Source organism: Kogia breviceps, chromosome 2 (assembly GCF_026419965.1).
Source record: "Kogia breviceps isolate mKogBre1 chromosome 2, mKogBre1 haplotype 1, whole genome shotgun sequence".
Lineage (NCBI taxonomy): Eukaryota > Metazoa > Chordata > Mammalia > Artiodactyla > Physeteridae > Kogia > Kogia breviceps.
The window spans coordinates 76,067,965-76,087,475 of NC_081311.1; the positions used below are offsets into that span (position 1 = coordinate 76,067,965).

The 19,511-nt window shown below is 38.5% G+C and overlaps 1 protein-coding gene and 1 long non-coding RNA gene across 3 annotated transcripts in view; one reads left to right on the plus strand and one right to left on the minus strand.

The window, feature by feature from the left end:
* Positions 1–18,898, plus strand: part of LOC136793561 (uncharacterized) — an 86,912-nt gene extending 68,014 nt beyond the window's left edge. For both annotated transcript variants that reach the window (XR_010838994.1, XR_010838995.1), the window contains exon 5: positions 17,042–18,898. This is a non-coding gene — a long non-coding RNA (uncharacterized lncRNA). The remainder of the gene's footprint in view (positions 1–17,041) is intronic.
* LOC131751363 (zinc finger protein 37A-like) overlaps positions 3,680–19,511 on the minus strand; it is a 56,904-nt gene continuing 41,072 nt past the window's right edge. The window contains exon 5 of the mRNA XM_059055060.2: positions 3,680–13,936. Within this exon, the coding sequence (XP_058911043.2) occupies positions 12,486–13,936 (1,451 nt within the window). The 3' untranslated portion in view covers positions 3,680–12,485. The remainder of the gene's footprint in view (positions 13,937–19,511) is intronic.

The window sequence follows — 19,511 nt, forward strand, 5'->3', positions numbered from 1 at the left end:
TAGTGTCCTTTTCTTCCAGAGAGCTTCTTTAGCATTTCTTATAGGCACATCTAATGGTGATGAGCTCTCTCAGCTTTTATTTGTGCAGGAAGGTCTTTATCTCTCCTTCATTTCTGAAGGACAGCTTGGCTGGATATAGAATCCTTGGTTGACAGGGTTATTTTTCCCTTTCGCATTTTCTAATTTATCATTCCTTTTTCTCCTGGCCTGGAAAGTTTCTGTTGAGAAATCCACCATGTCTTACGGAGCTTCCCTAGTACGTAAGTTGCCTCCATTCTCTTCCTGCTTTGCAAATTCTTTGTCTTTGATTGTTGACAATTTAATTATAATGTGTCTCAGTGTAGCCCTATTCAGATTCAACATATTTGGGGTCCTTTGGGTCTCATGGATATGGATGTCCATTTCTCTCCCTTAGTTTGGGAAGTCTGACATTATTGCTTTAAATATGCCATCTGTCCTTTTTTTCCTTCTGGAATTCCTATAATGAGGATATTGTTACTTTTGATGGTGCCCCACATGTCCTGTAGTCTTTCTTCACTCTTTTACAATCGTTATTCTTTTTGTTCCTCTGACTGGATAACTTCTAGGTCTCTGATCCTTTCTTCTGCGTGGTTGAGCCTGCTGTTGAAACACTACAGAATTCTTCAGTGCAGTTTTTTTTTCAGCTCTTAATTTTTTTTGATTTCTTTGTTGAACTTCTCATTTTGTTCATGCATTGTTTCCCTAATATCCTTTAATTATCTGTGTTAATTTACTAATCTTATTTAAGAGGATTATTCTGAATTATTTGTCTGACTGTTCCTAGATCTCCATTTCTTTAGGGTGTTACTGGAGCTTTATTAGTTTCCTTTCGTGGTGTCATGTTTACTTGATTTTTCATGATCCTTGAATCCATATGTTGGTTTCTACATTTGAGCAAATGGTTTCCTCTTCCAGACTTCACAGGTTAACTCTGGTAAAGTCACTTCTTCACCAGTCAGCTCAGTTTCGGTTTCTGGACATGTCAACTGGTAGCATACTTTGGGCAATTGGGGCTTGCTCTCCATATCTTTTGGGGCAAGGCCTCTGCCCAAGCTCTGAGGTCAGGAGGGGCTGCCTCTGGCTGAAAACATTTGAATAGAAATTGCTGACTTGGTTTCCTGCTCAAGTGAGGCTGTAGGATGGGCTCTGCTATTGCCTGGGTTCTCTAGTCAGGCTTCCTGGACAGTCAGGACTAGGTATCAATACTATACTCAGCAGTTAGATGGAGCTATGAATGAGCTTCTCTTTCCTGGTGGGGTGAAGAACAGGTCCCAGGGCTGGCACAGCTCATTGTTTGGGAACCCAAATAAGGCAAGACTGTACATCAAATTCCCTAGCTAGATGGAGCCACCAGATTTTCCCTGCAGATGAGGAATGCCAAGGGCTTTGCTCTCTGTTCAAGTGCCATTGTAAGCAGGGGTGTTGGATGGGCTAGGCAGCTCCTCTTGTGCTCTGGTTAGGCTGAAGGCTCTATTCAGCAATGGAAGGGGCTACAAATTAGTTTCCCTATCAGGGTGGGCCCCTGTACAGGCCCTAAGCATGGCAAGTCTCTTGTTTGAGGATCAAATTAGGCAGAAATACGTACCAAGTTCTGTGACCTGACAGACCACTGTCCTAGCTCTGTCAAATGGGTAGGGCCACTGGATGGGCTGTCTACTCAAGAGCTGCTGTAATCAGAGCTGCAGGATGGGCTACACAGATTCCCAGGAGATCTGGCTAGGTTTCTTGGTCAAGCCAGGCTGGAAGCTGTATTCACTTTGGGTGTGGCTATAAATGAGCATCCTTGCCCAGTTGGGGCTGAAGATCAGCCCCCAAGGCTGGCAGGGCTCTTTGTTTGGGGATCAAGTTAGACGGAACTGTGCACTAAGCTCCCTGGACAAATGGGTCCACTGTCTTTGTTCTGCAGATGCAGAGCTGCTGGCCAAACTCTCTGCTCAAGTGCCACTGTAATCAGGGCTGCAGGGTGAGCTACTGAGATTACCAGGAGTTCTGGTTAGGTTTCATGATTGGTAGTGTTGGAGGTTGTATTCAGCAATGGGTAGAGCTATGGAGAAGCTTCCCTGCCCAGGTAGGACCACAGAACTGGATTGACTTAAGACCACAAAAAGCCTTGCAAGGCTTGGTGGAGCTGTTCCCTCCACTCCAGCCAGGAAGGGAGTCTAATACATAGCCCCACCCTACCAGGAAGCCTGACCTGAGCACCTGGAAAGCTGCTTAACCCAACAGCACTTCAACAGAGAGCATGGCCAGCAGCATTGCACATCTGCAGAACCAGGACACTGGGCCATGTCTGGCCAAGGAACTTGGAGCACAGTTCTCTCTGATTAACTCCCCAAACAAGAGTCTTGCCAGCCTTGGGGGCTGTTCTGTGGCCCTGCCTGGGCAGGGAAGCTACTCTGAGTTCTGCCCACTGCTGAGTACAGCCTCCAGCTATCCTCACTGCAGAACAGTTAGAGAGCTGAATGACATCCTCATAAATCCAAATCTGTTCACTCTCTGCTCTACCACCCTCAGTCTTTACCTACTGCTCAGAGATGCAGGATATAACTAAGGGTCATGTCCAGACATGAAAAATTTCAGCTGCACAAGAAACAAGCCTTTCCAGAAGTTTTCAGAACACCTCTGCAAACGGCTGTGGCCAGAATGAGGACATGTGCCAATCCCAAACAAATCCCTGAGAAGAAACTTTTCCATGACTGGCTTAATCTAATCAAGGTTTACTCTGAGCATTCTAAGACTAAGGTAAAAAAAATACAAATCAAGGCTATGCTACCAAGGGAAAAAGTGAGTATAGGGAATAAAGAGTTTGTAAGAATCTATCAATTGTTTGAAAGCTAATTCAAGAAATAACAGTTAATGCATGCATAACTCATAGTTCATAAAGTATTCTGAGCACCGCTATGAAGTGCACTAATAATGTCCCCATTTTATAGATGAGGGTCTGAGTACAGACAGTTAATTTGTCACAAATCTTTTAGGAGACAAAGCCAGAGAGCATATAAACTCAAGCAATCTGGTATTTAACTCTACATCCTCCCATTTATTGGGAAGAAAGGAATAGGAAAAAATATATACATAACATCATAATACAGATGTAGGTATTTCCTGTTTAGCTTGGATTATACAACTCATACCTAGATGTCTCATCTGAACATTTTAACAGGATATTTTCTTCATATAATGGAAAGCAATACTGTGTTGAAGTATCAAATCTGCTTTAATTAACATGATAATGCTTATTGTGTTTAATCAGTATTTTCATTATACCCACTGGTAGATGCTGAGGCACATGAAAACTTAATAAACACAATGTTTAAATTCTTTATTAAAGAGTTAATAGAAAACACTGGCCATATTCACTTATATATGCCAGGAAACCATAAGAGAACATATACTAGGTATGGTAAACTTGACAACTGTAAAATATTATTTGCCTTAAAATGTATATTAAGAGAAATTGGTTAGCATTTAATGTGAAAAATCTTTGTCACATAGCTAAGGGGACAAAATATGTAATATATTCACATACCTTTAGCACATCACACAGGGATTCTTCACATACATACTTACTGCTGTTATCCTAATGAATCATCTTATTTGTGTTGTGTGTTTTTTAAGAACTGAGAAACTATTGGAGGGATTTCAGAGAGCCAACATGTTCAGACTTTCTGCTTTTTATTAAGGAACAGTTATACTAAACTATGAGTATTTATAAATATTCACAATAACTTTTGCCAAGTGAATACACCTACAATCAATATGCAGATTAAAAACCAGAACACTGTTAACACCAGAGGAGCTCCCTCAAGTCAATCCTTGCAACTTGTAACCATCCAGGCAACTACCATCCCAACTTCCAACACCACATATTAAATTTGCCTTTTTGAGTGAAATACAGTATGTACTCCTTTGTGCTGTTTCTTTTGTATGCATGCAGTTGTGGTTGGTTCATTCTCACTGCTGTAGAGTGTATCTCACTGAGTGAATAGAGCACATTTATATATCCATTCTAGTGTTGGTGGACATTTGTGCTGTTGTCTGTATCCGGGCTATTGAGAATAGTACTACTGAGAATATTCTTTCAGTAAAAATATTTGTATTTATCTGTTGGATATATGCCTAGAAGTACAATTACGCATCCAAAATTTAGGGGAATTCCCTGGCAGTCCAGTGGTTAGGACTCCATGCTTAAGATCCTGCATGCTATGCAACATGGCCAAAAACAACAACAAAAAACTAGCAAAACAAACAAAAAACAAAAAACCCCCCAAATTAACATGCATGTTCAGCTTTAGTAGAAAAAGCCTGTTTCCCAAAGTGTACAATTTAGATTTCCACCAAACTTGTATGAGTCCCAGTTGCTTCATATCTTCATCAGTTTAAAAAAAATCATTTTAGCCATTCTGGTGTGTGGTGGTATTAAATTTTTGTTATAATTTACCTTTCCTTGATGGCTACTGAAGCAGATCAAGTTTTCACATGTTTACTTGCCAGTTAAATATACTCTTTGTAAATTATGTTCAATTTACATTTTTCTGCTAATTTTTCTGCGTTTTTGATTTATAGGAGCTCCTTACATATTTTGTGTAAGAGTCCTTGGTTAGAAACATGCACTGCAGTTGTCTCCTCCCAGTATGCCACTGGCTTTTGTGGTTTTTGAACAAACAGCATTTAATTCCAATGCAAATTTTTCTATATTGTTTTTGTTTAACGTATCTTACCCAAGGTCATGATGTTCACCTGTATTTTCTGCCAGTGTTATTGTATTGCCTTTCACATTTAGATGTACAATCTATATGAAACTGACTTCTGTGCATGGTAGGTGGTTACAGCCAAAATGTTTCTTTTTTGCATATAGTGGGCCTATTATCCCAGTACCATTTGTGATGAAAACCATCTTTTCACCACAGTACTACATGTGACCTTTGTCATTTATCAGTATGCTTGAACCTGTTTCTCAACATTGTTCATCGCTGTGACTATACAGACATACTTCATTTTATTGTGCTTCACTTAGTTGCACTTGACAGATACTGCATGTTTTACAGAGTGAAGGTTTTGTGGCAACCCTGCATCAAGCAAGTCTATCAGTGCCATTTTTTTCCCATAGCATTTGCTCACTCCATGTCTCTGTGTCACACTTTGGCAATTCTCACTGTATTTCAAACTTTTCATTTTTAAACTTGTTAGAGCAGTCTGTGATCAGTGATCTTTGATGTTACTATTCAAAAAGGTTACAACTTGCTGAAGGCTCTAATGGTGGTTAGAATTTTTTATCAACAGATATAACACTGTTGCACACTTAATAGACTACAGTATAAACACAACTTTTATATGCACTGAGAAACCAGTGTGACTTGCTTTATTACAATATTTACTTTATTACTGTAGTCTGGAACCAAGCCAATAACTGAGGTCTGCCTGTAACAGTCTAATTATGTAGCATTATGAGTCCTGCAGCTTTATTTTGCTATCTTCAGACTGTGTCAGCTATTGTTGGTCACTGCATCTGCAAATACATTTTAAATTCATAATTTCCAACAACAAAACATGCTGTTGGATGGCAGTTAGGGTTGCACTGAATTAATCATTCAATTTAGGGAGAAATCAGTCTTCAAAGTCATCAACACTAAGTAAATCCTTTCATTTATTTTTGTTAACTGTTTTGGATTTGTTTTTGTAGGTGTTTTTTATTCCCTTTTTTTGTTCTCTTCTCTTGTGATCTGACAACTAACTTTAGTGTTGTGTTTGGATTCCTTTTTCTTTTTTGTGTGTGTATCTATTGTAGATTTTCGGTTGCAGTTACCATGAGGTTTTGATATAGCAGTCTATATAAAAAATAAGATTGTATTAAGTTGCTGATCTTTAATTTCAAATGCATTTCCAATATTCTGTACTTGTGCTCTCCTCACAATTGCTGGTTTTGATATCATATTTGTGTGCAGATAATTTCCTATCTTTACTGTATGTTTGCCTTTACTGGTGAGCTCTTCCATTCATAATTTTCTTGTTTTTAGTTGCGGTCTTTTCTTTCCCACCTAGAGAAGTTCCTTTAACATTTGTTGCAAAGCTGGTCTGGTGGTGCTGAATTCTCTAAGCTTATGCTTGTCAGAAAAGCTTTTGATTTCTCTGTTGAATCTAAATGAGAAGCTTGCTGTACATTCTTGGTTGTAGGTTCCTCCCTTTCATAACTTTAAATACATTGTGCCACCCCCTTCTGGCCTGCAGAGTTTTTGCTGAGAAATCAGCTGATAACCTTATGGGAGTTTCCTTGTACATTATCTGTTGCCTTTCCATTGTTGCTTTTAATTTTTTTTCTTTAATTTTTGTCAATTTGATTACTATGTGTCTTGGCATGTTTCTCCTTGGGTTTATCCTGCCTGGGACTCTCTGCCCTTCCTGGACTTGGGTGACTATTTTCTTTCCCATGGTAGGGAAGTTTTCAGCTATTATCTCTTCATGTATTTTCTCAAGTCCTTTCTCTTACTCTTCTCCTTCTGGGACCCCTATAATGCAAATGTTTGTGTGTTTAATGTTGTCCCAGAGGTCTCTTAGACTGTCCTCATTTCTTTTCATTCTTTTTTCTTTATTCTGTTCCATGGTAGTGATTTCCACCATTCTGTCTTCCAGCTCACTTATCCATTCTTCTGCCTCAGTTATTCTATTGATTCCTTAGAGTGTATTTTTCATTTCAGTTATTGTATTGTTCATCTGTTTGTACGTTCTTTAGTTCTTCTAGGTTTTTGTCAAACATTTCTTGTATCCTCTCCATCTGTGTCTCAATTTTTTCCCCACGATCTTGGATCATCTTTACTATCATTACTCTGAATTCCTTTTCAGGTAGACTGCCTATCTCCACTTCACTTAGGTGGTGTTCTGGGGTTTTATCTTGTTCCTTCATCTGGGACATATTTCTCCGCTGTCTCATTTTGTCTAATTTTCTGTGATTGCAGTTTCCATTCTGCAGGCTGCAGGGTTGTAGTTCCTTCTGGCTTCTGCTACCTGCCCCCTGGTGCATGAGGGTGGCTAAGAGCCTTATGCAGGCTTCCTGGTGGGAAGGACTGGTACCTGCGCACTGGTGGGTGGAACTGGGTCTTGTTGTTCTGGTAGGCAGGGCCATGTCAGGGTGTGTTTATCAGGCAGCAGTTTATTCAGGAGGACTTTAAGCAGCCAGTCTGCTGTTAGATGGGGCTGTGTTCCTGCCCTGTTGGTTGTTTGGTCTGAGGTGTCCCAGCACTGAGCCTGTAGGCTGTTGGGTGGGGCCAAGTCTTGGTGAGAAAATGGCAGTCTCCAAGAGGGCTTCAGCTAGTGAGTACTCGCCAGAACTGCTGCCACCAGTGTCCTTGTCCCTGCAGTGAGCCACAGCCAACCCTGCCTCCACAGGAGACCCTCCAACACTAGCAGGTAAGTCTAGCCCAGTCTCTTAAGAGGTCAGCACTTTTTCCCCTGGGTCCTGGTACACACAAGACCCTTTGTGCATCCTCCAAGAGTGGAGTTTCTGTTTACCCCAGTCCTGCGGAATTCCTGTGATCAAACCCTGCTGGCCTTCAAAGCCAGACTCTCTGGGGGCTCTTCCTCCTGTTGCCAGACCCCCAGGCTGGGAGCTCAGAACTTTCACTCCTGTGGGAGAACTGTGGTATAACTGTTTTTGAGTTTGTGAGTTGCCTACCCAACATATATGAGATTTGATTTTATTGTGATTGTGCTCCTCCTACTATCTCTTTGTTGCTTCTTGTCTTTGGATGTAGGGTATCTTTTCTGGTAGGTTCCACCAGTCAGTGGTTGTTCAGCAGTTCATTGTGATTTTGATGGTTCCGTAAGGAGTGAGTTCACTTCCTTCTACTCTGCTATCTTATCTTCTCCCCACAAGTCATTGTTAACAGCCTTTCATTTATTTTTGTCTTTGAACTTCTCTTAATTTTGTGATACACTTTTTGGATTTCTGGAACTGTTTTAGGGCTGTTTTATGTCCAGTGACTTGAACATAATTATTTCCTTTATTTTTCTGTTTCCCCTTTCCCCAGTTATGTCAGGCAGGAGGAGAATAAATCTGTTCTTTGCCACCCTATCCAGGAAGGATGCAGTTCTCCTGGCATCATTTAATTTTTCTATTGGTTGTTTATACATAAAAATATAATTTTTATATAGCCAGTTTGCTAAATTCACATATTTCTAATAATTTTTCCATAGACTTTTAAATGTAAACAGTGGTATTACCTGCAAATAATGAGTTTTACTTCAGCCTTCCCAGTTCTTATGTCTTTTTATTTTTATTTGGCCTTACTGACCTGACCTAGCTAAAACCTTCAGTCCACTATTAGATAGTAGTGGTGGTAGTAACAAACATTCTTGTCTCATTATTATTTTTTAAAATTTATTTATTTTTGGCTGTGTTGGGTCTTCATTGCTGCACGTGGGCTTTCTCTAGTTGTGGAAAGTGGGGGCTACTCTTTGTTGCAATGTGCGGGCTTCTCATTGCGGTGGCTTCTCTTGTTGCGGAGCACAGGCTCTAGGCACGCGGGCTTCAGTAGTTGTGGCACGCAGGCTTAGTTGCTCAGTGGCATGTGGGAATCTTCCTGGACCAGGGTTCGAACCTGTGTCATCTGCACTGGCAGGCAGATTCTTAACCACTGCACCAGCAGGGAGGTCCTTGTCTCATTATTAATATCAGGAAGAAATATTCCAGTATTCATCTACTTAGTTTGATGTGTGTTGTATGTTAACTTTTTATTTGTTTTTAATGAAGTTTCCTTCTATTCCTAGTGTAGTTTTTTAATCATGAATGTGTGTAAAGTTCTATCAAATGTTTTCCACATCTACTGAGACACTAATATGGTTTAACTTATTTTTTTCTAATGTGGTAGGCTAAATCAATTGACTTTTAAGTAAGTATTTGCTTGAATATGATTTCAAACTTAGTAAAGTCACTAGTAGAAAAAACTCATTCCGATTTCCCCCTGTGCACTGCATTTCCTCCATCTGTCCCTTGAGCACATACTTGAACTCTGTCTCTACACACATACACTCATTACTCCTTTTCTAAAGCATCTGAAAAGAACCTGCAGACATGAGACTTCGTTTCCCCTATGTACTTGAGTGTGTATTTTCCTGAAACAAAACACTTACTTACCTATGGACCCAAGTCTAGAAATAAACACTACCATCGAATTTACATACTCTTTATTGTCCCAACTATTCTATTTTTCCTTTTTATTTTGAAACATCTTCAGTCTACTCCAACCTGGAACAGTCTCCCAGTCTTTTCCTTTTATGTCCTTGATAATTTAAGTACAGGCTTTACATTCTATACTATAATCTTTCAAGGTGGTTCATCTGATATCTCCACATTAGCATACTCTGGCTATGCTTTCTTGGTAAGAATACAGCACAGATGTGTTGGCTCTTCTCAGAGCATCTCACCAGGGAGTACATTACGCTGACCTGTCCTACCATTGGTGAAGTGAACTTTGATCACTTGATTATGTTGGTGTCTGCCAGGTTTATCATAAAAATCACCATTTTCACCTTTGTAGTTGATTAGTATTTTGTGGCGAAATATTTGGAGATAATGCCAATACCTGTTCTTCATTAAACTTCTACCCACAAACTCTAGCCTATGTTGGCAACTACTTACTGAATCAACTACCAGTATGATGGTTGCCAAAGTGTTTTTTCTATTGCCATTATTCCTCCTACATTTATTAGTTGGCTTATAAAGAAAGCTTTCCCTCCTCTGTGTATTTATTCACTTATTTATATCTGTACAAATTATTGATTCCCATTTTTAAGTCACTTATATTATGCTATTGTTATTTTTTTTGATCAAACTGTCTCAAATTTGGCCACTAGAACCTGTCCAAGGTGGTTCTTTTGTTCTTTTGACATGTTTCCATAATTCTGAGAACATTTTCTTATTGTCTGATAGATATTGCTCCCCATCTCTGACTTGGAATAAGCTATCTCCAGAGACCTGCTCCATTTTTGGTGGCAGGATAGTATTTAGTAATTAATAACCTGGTAATTGGTGTGCTCAGTGCTGAGGTGTCAGTAGACAGATCCATAAAATACACACAAACACACGACTACTATAATTATTTCTGTGTATTTAAAATGAGTATCATTCCAGTCCAACACTCCAGGTGGTTTTCTAGCTTCCCCCCTTTCCATTTTTATAGATACCTTTTCCAACAGTGAGGAACCTGGCTCTCATCATCTTCAATACATTTACTTATCTGCTCAATGTTACCAGTGTCTCAGCCATGCTAACCATCTCTTCCACTTGCCCCCAGCACTCTTGATGCAGGTTGGCACATCACCACAACACCTTTCTCATCCCTCACGGCAGGCCTATTTTGCCTCTTCAAATCTAGGAAGGGAAGGCAGAAGAGAAATTTACAAAGTGCAAGGGAGAAAGGAGAATCAGAGAGGAGTAGAAGGCCAAATGGATTGAATTTGAAATACTAAATCTATCCTTTGATTCCTCTAGTAAACATTGTTCAGTCAAGATATATTGTCCTTTGATATGGCTGGATTTTTTTTTAATTTTAGGATTTTGTATCTAAATTCATAAGATAGTGGTCTATATTTTCCTGAAATGTCTTAAAGGTTTTGGTATCAATGTTGTACTGGCCTCATAAAGTGAACAGAAAAATTCCTATCTTCCTGTCTCTGGAAAAGTTTGGTATTATGTCTTTTTAAAATATTTAGAATAACTGCAGTGAAGCCATCTGTTCCTATGAGTTTTCTTTCTGGTAGATTTTTAAATATGACTCGAATTGTTTGCAGTTTTGTTAAGGTACAGTCTACCTCTGGTATGACCTTGTGCTTTTATTGATAGCATGCTGTGTTTGCCAGGGGCCCATCCTACTGGCAGTTCCTGAATTCTATTCATTTTTTTCTCAGTACTGAAAAAGAAAATCTACTTGCGTTTTTGAGCTTAGATTTTCAAGTTCCTGCTCTGTGTCAGTATTCTCAAAATTTTGAGAAACTGGCTACATGTTTGAAGCCTCTCATGTTTCAGAATTTTTCACTCCAGCCTTGACTAGCAAAGTTCACTGTTCCCTGGTTTCTGGTCTCCCTGCACCCTAACCCCCCTTGCCCCACCAAGCTATAGCCCTCTGCCTGAGCCAAGCTCAATATTCAGCTTCCTCCCTGTAGCCAGAATTGGCAAGTGCTCCCAGGAAAAACAGCTATGTTTTCCCATATACTTTGTCATTCACTCCTCTCCTGAATATTACCATTCTAGCCCTCTTTGCTTCTGCAATAGGTTGCAAGTAAATAGATGCTTTTTGTGAACTGCTTTTCTAGTTGTTCTTAGTGAGTGCACTGGTCTGCTGCAAACTACTGTATCTTACTCAATAGTAAAATCTATTTGTGCTTTCTAAAGCTCCATACTTAACAGTGTATATGTTTGTACATGAATGTTCTGCTTTTTAAAAAATCATTGTATCACATATGAAACATGTTAAGTATGTGCATAAATAAAGTTTGGTTGCAGTAAGTCACTTCACAGCAGGATGGCATCTGGCCAAACTGTTAAACACTGGTAAGGCAGAAACTACCTATATTTCATACCACTTCCACTACACCAGGTAGCTGCATTCAAGGAACCTACATTGCCCCTTTGATCCACCATTCCAGGACAGGCCACTCAAAATTAGTCAGCCTCACAATCAGAAATCCTTCTGGCAAGCTCCTGTCCTATGTATATCACCAAAACCAGGATCTCTCTCTCTCTCTACCTGGACATAAGAAAATCTTGCAGGTGGGTCCCCTTGCTAAAAATCTTCCCTTGTTTTCCATATGCCTGAGCAATAAACATGTGAGTTGCTTACAACCCCTGGTTCCAGTTGATGTCCAGTACCTTAAATTGGAAGGAATAGCACACCCAGCAATAGGCCAAATTGTATAAATGCTTTGTCTAAATGCAAACATTCTCCACATTTCTTAAATGCTAGACACTTCAGTTCAAAACTGATGTATGATAAGCTTAGGTTTAACTTAAAGCTTCTACCCACTTAAATTACTATCTGATGTCCACTGAAATGCTACTTCAAACATTTCACACAAGTCCAATAAAATACCAACTCATAGTAAATGCTTTCCTATAACTTCCTATAGTTTGTGCATTTTCTCTGGCCTGTGGATGAAGTCTTCTCTATGAATACTGATAGAGGTTTCTACCCTGTGTGATTTCTCTGATGTTTAATGAGGTGTGGCTTTGGGCAGAAGGTTCCCTGTATTCATTCACCAATAGGTTTTCTGTACTCTGAGCTTTCTGATACACTGTATGGTCCAAATTCCAGTAGAAAATCTTCCTATGTCCAGAATATCTTAATATTATTTTCTTCCCTCTGTAAGTTCTCTGCTGTATTATGAGAACTGACTTTAGACCAAAGATGTTCTCAAAATCTTAATAGATTTTTCTCCCTGCTTTGTGTTCTTTGTTCTACAAACTCTCGACTTCACCCAGAGTGATTTCCCTCATTTATTATATTTATAGGGTTTCTTCCCAAATGTGTTCTCTGATGTACAGTAAGTTTTGACTTCACATAGAATGATTTCCTGCAAACATTACATTCATAGGGTTTCTCCCCTGTGTGTGTTCTATGATGTGCAGTGAGTTTTGACTTCACACAGAATGACTTTCCACATTCATTACATTCATAGGGCTTCTGTCTTATGTGAGTTCTCTGATGAACAATTAGGGCTGATTTCTGACGGAAGTTTTTTCCACATTCATTACACCCAAAAGGTTTCTCTCCTGTATGTCTCCTCTGATGTTCTGTGAAACCTGAGTAGTAGCAGAAAAATTTTCCACATTCAGTACATTCATAGGGCTTCTCGCCTGTATGAGTTCTCAGATGTTTAGTGAGAGTTGACTTCTCAGAGAAGGATTTCCCGCATTCATTACATTCATAAGGTTTTTCCCCTGTGTGAGTTCTTTGATGTTTAATGAGGTCTGATTTTCTGAGAAAGGCCTTCCCACATTCATAGCATTCATAGGGCTTCTCCCCTGTGTGTGTTTTCTGATGTACAGTAAGGACTGACTTAAATGAGAAGGATTTGCCACATTCATGACACTGATATGGTTTCTCCCCTGTGTGTGTTCTATGATGTTGGGTGAGGGTTGACTTTTCACTGAAGGATTTCCCACATTCTTGACATTCATAAGGTTTCTCCCCTGTATGAATTCTCTGATGTTTAATGAGGTCTGAATTCTTGCAGAAAGTTTTCCCACATTCATGACATTCACAGGATTTTTCCCCAGTGTGGGTTCTCCGATGTCTTGTGTGGGCTGACTTCTTGTTGAAGGTTTTTCCACATTCATGACATTCATAGGGTTTTTCTCCTGTTTGTATGCTCTGTTGTATGCCAAAGACTAATTTTTCATTGAAATAGTTTCCACATTCATTATATTCAATTATGTTGTCAATTGAGTGGCTTCTCTGAATTGGAATGAGATCTGACTTCTGGCTCAAAGGGTGAACATTATGTTCAAAGAAAATGGATTCCTCAAAGAAATTTTCTCCACATTCATTAAATTCATAGTGATTCTCTTTTGGATGTGTTCTCTGATGAGCAAAGAGAGATGACATATCACAGAAGGTTTTTCTGTATTCAGTGTATTCACAGGTGTTCTGTCCTGTGTAAGGATTCTTATGTGTAACAAAGAGTGAATTCTCATGGAAAGCTTTCCTACATTCACTGTATTCAAAAGGTTGTTCCAAAATTTGAATTTTTTGATGCTGAACAGAGTCTTCATTAAGACAGAGGCCGTTCCCATTTTTATTATATTCATAAGGTTTCTCTTCAGAGTGAATTCCTTCATGCTTGTCATCATGGAACCATTTTCTACCTTTGTTAAACTCATCAAACTTCTTTCTTGAATAGTTTCTACTGCTATAAATTAATTCTGAAATAGAGTGACAAGAAAGATTAGTTCACAAGGATATTCTAGCATTAGGTTTCAGGGAGTTGATCAGTTTTGGTCCTTCTCTTCATGCCTAGAATATGACAACAGTGTATACGTCCAGTCTTCTCTCTCTTTTCCATTCTATCCAGCAGCAACAAATCAATATTCTAAGAGCCCTAACTCATAAAGGAACAGTACTAAAACCCAAGCTCTAATTCTTTTCTAGCTCTGATTCATGAGGAATTAAAAATAAGCAACAAAAGAGCAAATCAATGAGTGGACAAGCCATTCTTGCCACAGATTGAGACTGACAGCTCTATAGTAGGTATGGTATGTTCCCTTCATTACATCAGAGTTGGTCAGCAGTGGATCTCTCCTGACCATCAAACCCTGTTTCAATCCCTTCTGGCTTTCCCCCAGATTTCACCTGAGTTAGTATCAGTTTTCAATCCTGCTTTCATATCCATGTTTCAACATCTGTGTATACCATGAAAACCGTAAGGAATAAAATTCTAAACCTGGTCCTAGAAATTTCTTTTACCCCTTACCTTATGATTTTTTTCGTTATGTGTGGCTGTTTTTATTCCTCTACTATCTACAATATTCTATATCCTTGAGTTTAATGTCCAAAAACTGACAATATATATTTTAAAATTTATTTATTGAAGTATAGTTGATTTACAATGTTGTGTTAGTTTCTGATATACAGAAAAGTGACTCAGTTTTATATATATATATATATATATATATACATTTTCATTCATTTCCATTATAGTTAATTATAGGATATTAAATCTAGTTCCCTACGCTGTACAGGAGGACCTTGTTGTTTATCCACTCTTATATATACTAGTTTACATCTGCTAATCCCAAACTCCCACTCCATCGCTCCCCTTTGGCAACCACCAGTCTGTACTCTATATCCATGAGTCTATTTCTGTTTCATATGTTCGTGTCATATTTTACATCCCACATATATGTGATAAATCATATGGTATATATCTTTCTCTTCCTGAATTATTTCACTTACTATGATAATCTCTAGGTCCATCCATGTTGTTGCAAACGGTATTATTTCATTCTTTTTTTATAGCTGAGTAATATTCCATTGTATATATGTACCACATCTTCTTTATCCATTCCTCTGTCAATGGACATTTAGGTTGCTTCCATATCTGGGCTATTGTAAATAGTGCTGCTATGAACATTGGAGTGCATGTATCTTAGAGTTTTGTCTGGATAAATGCCTAGGAGTGGGATTGTGGGATCATATGGCAATTCTACTTGTAGTTTTTTGAGGAACCTCCATAGTGCTGTATCAACTTACATTCCCACCAACAATGTAGGAGGGTTCCTTTTCTCTACACTCTCTCCAGCATTGTTGTTTGTGGATTTTTTAATGATGGCCATTCTCACAGCTGTGAGGTGATATCCTGTTGTAGTTCTGATTTGCATTTCTCTAATAATTAGTGATGTTGAGCATCTTTTCATGTGCCTGTTGGCCATTATCATCTGTGTGTTCTTTGGAGCAACGTCTCTAGGTCTTCTGCCCGTTTTTTGATTGGATTATCTTCTTGAGTTGTATGACCTGTTTGTATACTTGGGAAATTAAGCTCTTGAGAACTGACAATATACTTTTCTCAAGTATTACTGAGACAAACATATTTTTTAGCCATCATTTTACAGATCTAGAATGAATATATTTTTCTTTGGGTAAGCCCAGCTGTTTACCCCCTATAAATTGCTCATTTTCATCTACTGTCATCTACTCCTTGCTGTTCCCCTGGTTCTGTCTCTTCTGTATGTTCATCCGCCCACCTATAGATGAACTGATATATGGAACTCTTTCTTTGGTGTCCTGATGTGTTGGGCAGAGGACTTCTTGAGTTACAGATGTTTTACTGTTTGTAGGTTGAAGGGGAGTGACAAAATGAATATCTCAAACTGCCATGATGCTGACATCACTCAAAAGGGTAATTTTTACAAAACAGCTTTGTGTTATTTTGTGGCTACTACATCAGAATATCTGTGTGATTTGCACCTAGGGATAGTTATCAGAAATGTTCAAGTATTTGTGCAAACACCTGGTAGTGTAAGAAAGAGGAGACCTCAGACATGCAGTCTGTGAGCAGTTTTACCTATAGTGCAGTTATTCCACTAGAAAGAGGTGTGGCATTTGTTCCTAAATTTAGCTGAAATGATGCATGATCCTGCCTCAGCCGGAAGGCATTTAAATCAGCTTCAACTGACTGGCCAGAGTTGTATGGATGGCAACATGTGCCACAGACTTCTTCCTTGCAGACCAAGGCAAAGTGTAGGCAAAATACTAGTATACCCTGCTGCACCTGGGTACAGCTGGGCCAGGCAAAAGGCTAAGAGAAGAACTTGAAGAGGAAACTATCCAGCTTTCTACTAAAACAAAATGAGGAACAGCACATATGTAGAAAAACCGGCCAGAAGTCACCTATGGAGAAGTAAAATGAGTAGCACTGTGGGACTCTAGGGAAAATAATGTTACTTTTCTGCACAGTTAGGACCTTTGTGAGCAAATGTTAATGAAATTTGGAACCTACGGTCAAAGAATGAGATTGGGAGAGTAATTATTAAGGTAGAACTGTAGAGAGATTTACATTTCAGTGGGGGTGCTGAAACCTGGGAGCCCTGATGACATCCTAGGTGTGAAGCTGGAGACAGTGGTCTTTTTTTTCCCCTGAAGAAATTTATATACCAAAAGGTTAAGGAAATAATTCAGGATCCTCCCCAAGGGAGCAAAGGTTTTTCTTTCTCCTTTTAAAAGAGGAGTGGGACAGCTACAAGCCCAGATTCATTTTATCAGTGTTCTTCACCTGCAATACCACCAACTTTTGTGTGTATGTGTAGGACACCTAGCTTCTGTCTCACTGCACCAAAAGTAAGATATTATGGTAGTTGTAACTACAGTTGTTATTTGGTTTTAAGTAAATAATATTTCACCATCTGTTCTGTTCCAGAAACTACATGTATTGTATTTATAGTAACCAAGTTAAAAAAGTTAACACTCTGAAATTTTAAATCTCCACAAAAATAACTTTAGACTGAAATGGCTTTGTTGAATTTTCCAAACAGTAAAGAAGAAATAACACAGTCTTGAAAAATCGTCATGAAACAATGCTCAACTCAAGAAAGGAGGACAGTCTTCAACCCGAAACCTGGAAAGATTACAACAAAGGACAGCTACAGAATACACACAGAAAAACTCAGTGATTATAAAAACTGAATACATTATGATTGAGGAGGATGTATTTCAGAAATATCAGATTGGTTTAATCAAGACTACTCACCAGTACTAAGTAGGAAAAGCCATATGATTTATCTCATACAGAGATAGATAGCACTTGACAATAAAGGGCATTTACAGAAATCCTTAATGTCAAAATTAATGGTAACATACTGAACAGTATTCCCTGAGGTCAGAACTTCTGTACAACACTTTACTGTGGCTAGGAATGCCAGTACAAAAGACAAAAAAGTCTGTATTCATACATGACAGAATTGTTTACGTGGAAAATATTTACAGATCTACAAAACAACTACCAGAAAAAGTGAATTCCATTAGCAAGGTTGCAGGATACAAGGTAAATGTGCAAACATAAACTGTTTTTCTATGTACTATTTGTACTATTTTTTTCTACAATTGTTTAATGCTAGTATAAAGACAAGAATAAAATATTTAGGAATATATTTAAAGCAAAATCGGCAAAACTGCTCAACTGAGAATTTAAACACCTAAATAGAGGTATACCATGGTCAAGATGTCAGTTCTCCCCCAAATGAGTGATGCAATCCCAAATGACATCCCAACAGGTGTGTCTGTATTTGTGGAAATTGACAAGCTGATTCTAAATACAAAAGACCTATAACAGTATAGAATTATCCAGAATGTCTAAAAATACAGATATCATTTTAATACATTCTGTAGACTAACGATGTTCTTGGCAACATTCTGTATTCATGCTGTAGAATACCCAAGAATCTTGAAGAAAACAGCAAACCTAGAAGGCTAACACTGCCAGATGTCAAGACTTACAATATTATAATAAAAGACAGTGTGGTATTGTCATAAAGATGGATAAATCAGTCAATGGAACCCCAGAAACATACATATATGATCACCTGATCAATGACAAAGATAAAACCACAATTCACATGTAAGGGCAGATACTCTAAAACTCTTAGAGGAAAACAGGCAGAACATGCTGACATAAATCACAGCAAGATCTTTTTTGATACATCATCTAGAGTAATGAACATAATAACAAAAATAAACAGGACCTAATGAAACCTAAAAGCTTTTGCACAGCAAAGGAAACCATAAACAAGACCAAAAGACAACCCTCAGAATGGGAGAAAGTATTTGCAAATGAAGCAACTGACAAAGGATTAATCTCCAAAATATACAATCAGCTTATGCAGCTCAATATCAAAAAAACAAACAACCCAAGCCAAAAATGGGCAGAAGACCTAAATAGACATTTCTCCAAAGAAGATATACAGATTGCCAACAAACACATGAAAGAATGCTCAACATCATTAATCATTAGAGATATGCAAATCAAAACAACAGTGAGGTATCACCTCACACTGGTCAGAATGGCCATCATCAAAAAATCTACAAACAATAAATGCTGGAGAGGGTGTGGAGAAAAGGAAACCCTCTTGCACTGTTGGTGGGAATGTAAATTGATACAGCTGCTATGGAGAACAGTATGGAGGTTCCTTAAAAAACTAAAAATAGAACTACCATACGACCCAGCAGTCCACTCCAGGGCACATACTCAGAGAAAACCATACTTTGAAAAGATACACCCCCCCACCCCCTGCTCATGTTCATAGCAGTACTATTTACAATACCCAACAGATGGAAGCAACCTAAATGTCCATCAACAGAGGAATGGATAAAGATGTGGTACATATATATACCATGGAATATTAACCATAAAAAGGAATGAAATAATGCCATTTGCAGCAACATGGATGGACCTAGAGGTTATCCTATACTAAGCCAAGTAAATCAGAAGGAGAAAGACAAATATCATATGATAGCACTTATATGAGGAATCTAATTTAAAAATGATATGGATGAACTTATTTGCAGAACAGAAAGAGACTCACAGAACTTGACATCAAACCTATGGTTACCAAAGGGGAAATACGGGGGCAAGTGATAAATTAGGAGATTGGGATTGACATGTACACACTACTATGTATGAAATAGATAATAAGGACCTACCTTATAGCACAAGGAATTCAATATTCTGTAATAAGCTATATGGGAAAAGAATCTGAAAAAGAATGGATACATATATATCTGTATAACTGATTCACTCTGCTGTACACCTGAAAATAACACAACATTGTTAATCAACTCTACTCCAATAAAAAATTTTTTTAAAAAACTCAGCTATTGGCTTCTAGCCCACCTGATGTGAAATCATTCCTCTTCATACTCTGTGCCTGGCCCCAGTTCCCCTCTGTTCCACAATTTGTATGTGGATGAAAAGACGATGGTATTTTCGAGTAGGAAATATCTCCGCAG